General features: G+C 40.6%; 1 protein-coding gene across 3 annotated transcripts; it reads left to right on the top strand.

Annotated features, from left to right (window-relative positions):
- The first annotated feature begins 2,303 nt into the window (after positions 1 to 2,303).
- On the top strand, positions 2,304 to 4,415 carry LOC116379353 (transmembrane protein 272-like). 3 transcript variants are annotated; one of them, XM_031841302.1, is made up of 4 exons: positions 2,304 to 2,364; positions 3,615 to 3,688; positions 3,806 to 3,856; positions 4,002 to 4,415. In XM_031841302.1, exons 2-4 carry the CDS (start codon positions 3,637 to 3,639, stop codon positions 4,325 to 4,327), a joined length of 429 nt encoding a protein of 142 aa, XP_031697162.1. In that variant the 5' UTR covers positions 2,304 to 2,364; positions 3,615 to 3,636; the 3' UTR covers positions 4,328 to 4,415. The 3 variants fall into 3 exon arrangements, with proteins under 3 accessions (XP_031697162.1, XP_031697161.1, XP_031697163.1); XM_031841301.1 differs by having other exon boundaries at positions 2,324 to 2,364; positions 3,390 to 3,688; XM_031841303.1 differs by lacking the exon at positions 2,304 to 2,364 and adding an exon at positions 2,372 to 3,503.
- Positions 4,416 to 4,647: the final 232 nt, after the last annotated feature.

Genomic DNA, 4,647 nt, shown 5'->3' with positions numbered 1-4,647 from the left:
GGCTCAAACATCTGCAATACAATCAAATCATTGGGGCGTAGCGGGCCGTCATCCTCTCATCCAAAACAGGAAATGGCAGCATAGTTATCCTCTTCTCTTTCTTGCCTATAGGTAACGTGTGGATATACTCTATTTACCAGCCCAACTACATCAAGAACGCAACAAGTGCGGATCCGTACTGCGACAGGACGCTCTACCTGTTCGCCTTCTGGACCACCACCATAGTCTACATCCTGCTGGGTCTGTTCCTGGTTGGCGGCTTCTGTGTCCTCCTCTGCTTTTACCTGTGTGGCCGAGCCGACGCAGACGACGACGTCTAGAGACAAAAACAAACCAACGAAGGGACGGGATGCGTCTAATGAGGCTGTTGATTGCTTGATGTAGTGCGACAAAAGACTAATATGTTTCATCTTAACGCCTACCATGTCTCCTAGTGGCACTTCTGGTTGCACAGCCTTTGTTTTCGACAGCCTCATTTAGATAAACACTTAACTCCAAGATGCTGGAGATGTTTTATCACTGATAACGTCTGAAAGTGTTTTCTCGATGCACAGCCTTTTTCTACCTCCTGCAGAAGCTGCTATGCACTCTGTTTGTAGGAATCCCCTCTCACTTCCAGTCCAAAAGATACACGAGATGTATTGTTTACATGTTCACAGGAATTGGGCTTAAACTTAATACAGAGAACAGGATAAAATGTCTGTTTTTTGTGAGTTCATTTTGCTTTGTTGTTACTTTTTTGATAATAATTTGTGTCAGGATGGTACTCTATAAAACAAACAATCATATGTCACATCTTTCCCATCATGCACTTTAATAGAAAATGATTTATTATCCAGTACAAGCCTATATAAGATAATTTATGATGCCCAATGCAGTGGTATGTTTCCAGGGGGAACATTTTTTTTTTTATGCTTCCCTTTTTGGTCTCCCTTATGAATCACAACACCAATCTTAAAAATCAAACTGTATCAGATGACTTTCACTGCTATGAATAATGTAACATGATTAAGATTACATACAGTATATTTATCATGATTCAACCAAAGATATGTTGGATTTTGTAACCTGAAATAAATCTATTAAAAGAGAAAGAAATGTGTAAAATGGAAACTGTAAATATAGGAAGTGTATTTCTCCTAGTGATTTCTGACTTCAGGATGTTTTAAAACCGCCTGTTCAACCACCGAGGTTACTAAGACGGAGAGAGAAAAGGAAGTTGTCGATTCATAAAACGAAAAGAGCTTCTTTTTTTTTTTTTTTTTTTTAACTGTTCTTGATAAATAATCAAGCGGGGAAATCATGATCTATCAGCTTGGAAATAAGGGAACCATGATGAAGGAAATGGAACATCCAAGTGCGATTGTTTAAAGCTGCTGATGAGCAGGGGATTCTACTCAATAGATGATGAGCCTCTCTTCACTCTGACTTTCCCACATCTATTGTGGAGCACAAACCTGAGCACCTCTTTGCTTTGCCTATTTGATTTCTTTGTTTTGTTTTGTTTACTTTGCACTGATTTGCACCTTTAAACATTGCGCATTTAAACTTATTTTAATCTCCCACTGCTCTATGTTCTTGAGTCATGCAGTTGATCAATCAGGTCTCGATTCACAAAGAGACTATATATTTGGAGAATGTTCCAGTAGACAGAGAAATAACGTGATATATTTCTACATACCACATATCTTCCCGGGGGGCTCTGACTCAACTCATTTTAATTGCAAGCAACAAAAAAGTTAGAATAAAAGTTAAGCTTATTTAAATCAAATGATCCTTATTTCTACTTTTATGGATAAATGAGAGATTTAAAGAAAATGGAAAGAATTCTGTTCAGGTACCTTACCCAAAAAGATTGAAGTGGTTGGATAAGACCATGTTTATGAAACTTGATATCTAAAGATAAATGCTGATGTATCTCCTGATTAATAGACCAAAAGGGAACTGAGTACAAGCATCAAGAAAAAAAACAGAGGATGAACCAGGAAGTTGAGACCCACACACATGACACGTAAACTCTCCCACACCTCAAGTGAACTGTCTCTAACTTTCAAATGTCACAGCTGTCCCCTCTGGCCGTCAGAGAGGAGATACTCTTACTCACAGAAAGGTATGAAGTGACCATTTGATTAATCTATTACTGTTAACATAAATAATAGTTTTGGTACATTTGTTTCATGGATCTTCAGCTGGAAAAACAACCCTTTCCTATTTTGGTTATAGAGAGCACATCAGCTGACCGTGTGAACGTCGGTCTGGGCATGCGCGCTACCGAGAAGTGGAGGTTTGGCATCTCACGAGGCGCGGCTGTCACAGCGGCACACACACACAGAGGGGAAAGGTAAACTCCCGAATCAAGCAAAGGTAAGCGTCGGAGAATAAAACGAGAAACAGGGACTTTTCACCGCAATGCATTACTACTTACACACTTGTTATTTTTATTTTTTTGCAGTTACATTTGCAGTTTTAACCCGTGATCAGACTCCAGAAGTTGACTTGATGTCGGGGTGTAGAACGGTTAACGTTTGCGTTAAATGAGAGGCGAGGCCGCTTACGTTATCTTTTCAAGGATTTAAAAACAATGTTGACATTGCATAAATTAAACACAACTATTTGTTAATACTTTGAAATTGGACCAAACCAATCAATGTTTCAGCTTCACATGTGTCTGTTTTCATGTTGTTGTAAGCGAACAGGTTGTTTCTTGTTGTAGATTATTGTTCAAACCTGCTTTGTTGGGAATGCAGTCGCAGTCAAACCTCTTGTCTGTACTTGAGAGTATTCTGTCACATTCTGTTCACACAAGTACTGTGTGAAAGTATAAAACTGAGTCTTGAATTCAAACTGTGTGCAAATCATGTCCAGGGCCGGAGATGGACGTTGTAAGAATTCAGGGCTCACCCCAAACTTCATGCCCCCACCTTGAAGAGATGTATTCCCATTCACAGCAGCTATATGCACGATTTTAAAAATATTTTGAGATTATAGAATGGCCTAAAAATCTGCACATCATTTGGGAAAATCATGATGAGCCTCTTTTTTCAAACACAACCATCCTCAGGGACAAGGAACCTTTTGAGGAACTCATTGCATCTCGCCCTCAGGGACCAGAGTCTAAATTAAGGCCCAAAAAGGCCGATGCTTCAAGTCGTGTACCACTTAATTGATAAAACAGTACTCTAGTATCGATATATGACCATGTTAAGATAAGGAGAGAACTTCTTTCTTTGTTTGATGACATTAAAAGTTTGGCGAGTGCAGACAACAATGGGCTGAAGGAAGCTTTTATTTCCTTTAAAAAGTAGTCCCAGGACTTAAATTACCAGGAACTTGTTGACCGAAGTAACAAGTAATCTCACTGTACGCTCTACACCCTATTTTGTATCTAGTTGTTCTCCAGCTGTCTTCATCAAATTAACTGACCTGACCCAAGATTAGATCACTCTAATGATCAGCAACATGCATGTATGACGGGTCTGTGCATCGTTCCTGGTTCTTAAAAAGTCAGTGTCTTCAACATAAATTTTACACAAAAGTGTCAGGTTTCAGCATGCAGAACAATGTAGACGACCTGAGTCTACACTTCTCTCTCAGTTCTTAATCTTCCTCTGTAGGTGAGCATCCCCAATACTCATAATGTTAAACACCGGAGTTATTCAACGCATCCGCAGCGAACCCCAGGCACTAGGTGAGATCAACTGAACCATACACATTCCTGTTATAGTTTCATTTGGTTTTGATTATGTGCAGAAAGGAGGCTGCAGGTGTCCGCGCGTTCATCTAATTGTTTTCTTTCTTCTCGCAGCATGTTCAAAGTTGGTATTTTGTGTCATACCCATTGCTCAGATTGTCATCGGTGAGTGAGCGATTCACATTCAGACATTTTATTTGTGTTATTTGTTCCACTGAAATATTATATATTGAAAATGTTGGAAAGTCAAAATGTATCCGCATTAAATTAAATGCAACTAATCTCCTGTCATCGACCACGTGTCCATCAGGTGCAATACATCTGGATGACTGTCCGCGGCAGCACTACATCCCCATCTATCTGATCGTGGTGGGAGTCTTTGGCCTGGTGCTGGCGGCGCTCTCCTGCCAGCCCTCCGCCAGTACCCCCGAAGACGGCACCCCCAACCCACTCAGTCGATTCTGCATGACCTGGAACTCGTTGACATCTTTGTTCCTCTTCTGCTGGTTCATAGCTGGTGAGTTTAAACAGCGGCGGGCTGACGAAGGAGCTCACAGGAGGGAAGCACGACCAAAGACAAGTGCAAGTTGTAGTAACGCGTGTTGGCCATTAGATGTCCATCTATGTCTTCCATAGAGGCCCACTGCCTTTTTAGAATTGACACGGCTGCACACAGACCTCTGACATGTAAAGGGAGTTAAAAAAACTGGAAATGAGGATGTTGAAAGGAAACGCACTCCTTCTCCAAAAAATCACAGCTTAAGAAACTAGCCCAATGAGGTTCATTATACATCTTTTGAAACATATTAGGGGCTAAATGACATAATTAAGGACACTACTGTGGCCCCTGGGTGGTGCCATGAACCATTTCTTTCTCCCCTCATGTCGTGTCATCTCTCTACTATCAGCTCTTCAAAAAAAGCCCCAAAAATACTGAAAAACAGATTTGTATTTGA

The sequence above is a fragment of the Anarrhichthys ocellatus genome, unplaced genomic scaffold (genome assembly GCF_004355925.1).
Source record: "Anarrhichthys ocellatus isolate YVR2014 unplaced genomic scaffold, GSC_Weel_1.0 scaffold4175, whole genome shotgun sequence".
In the NCBI taxonomy this organism is placed as follows: domain Eukaryota; kingdom Metazoa; phylum Chordata; class Actinopteri; order Perciformes; family Anarhichadidae; genus Anarrhichthys; species Anarrhichthys ocellatus.
This window is presented reverse-complemented; position numbering and strand designations above follow the sequence as displayed.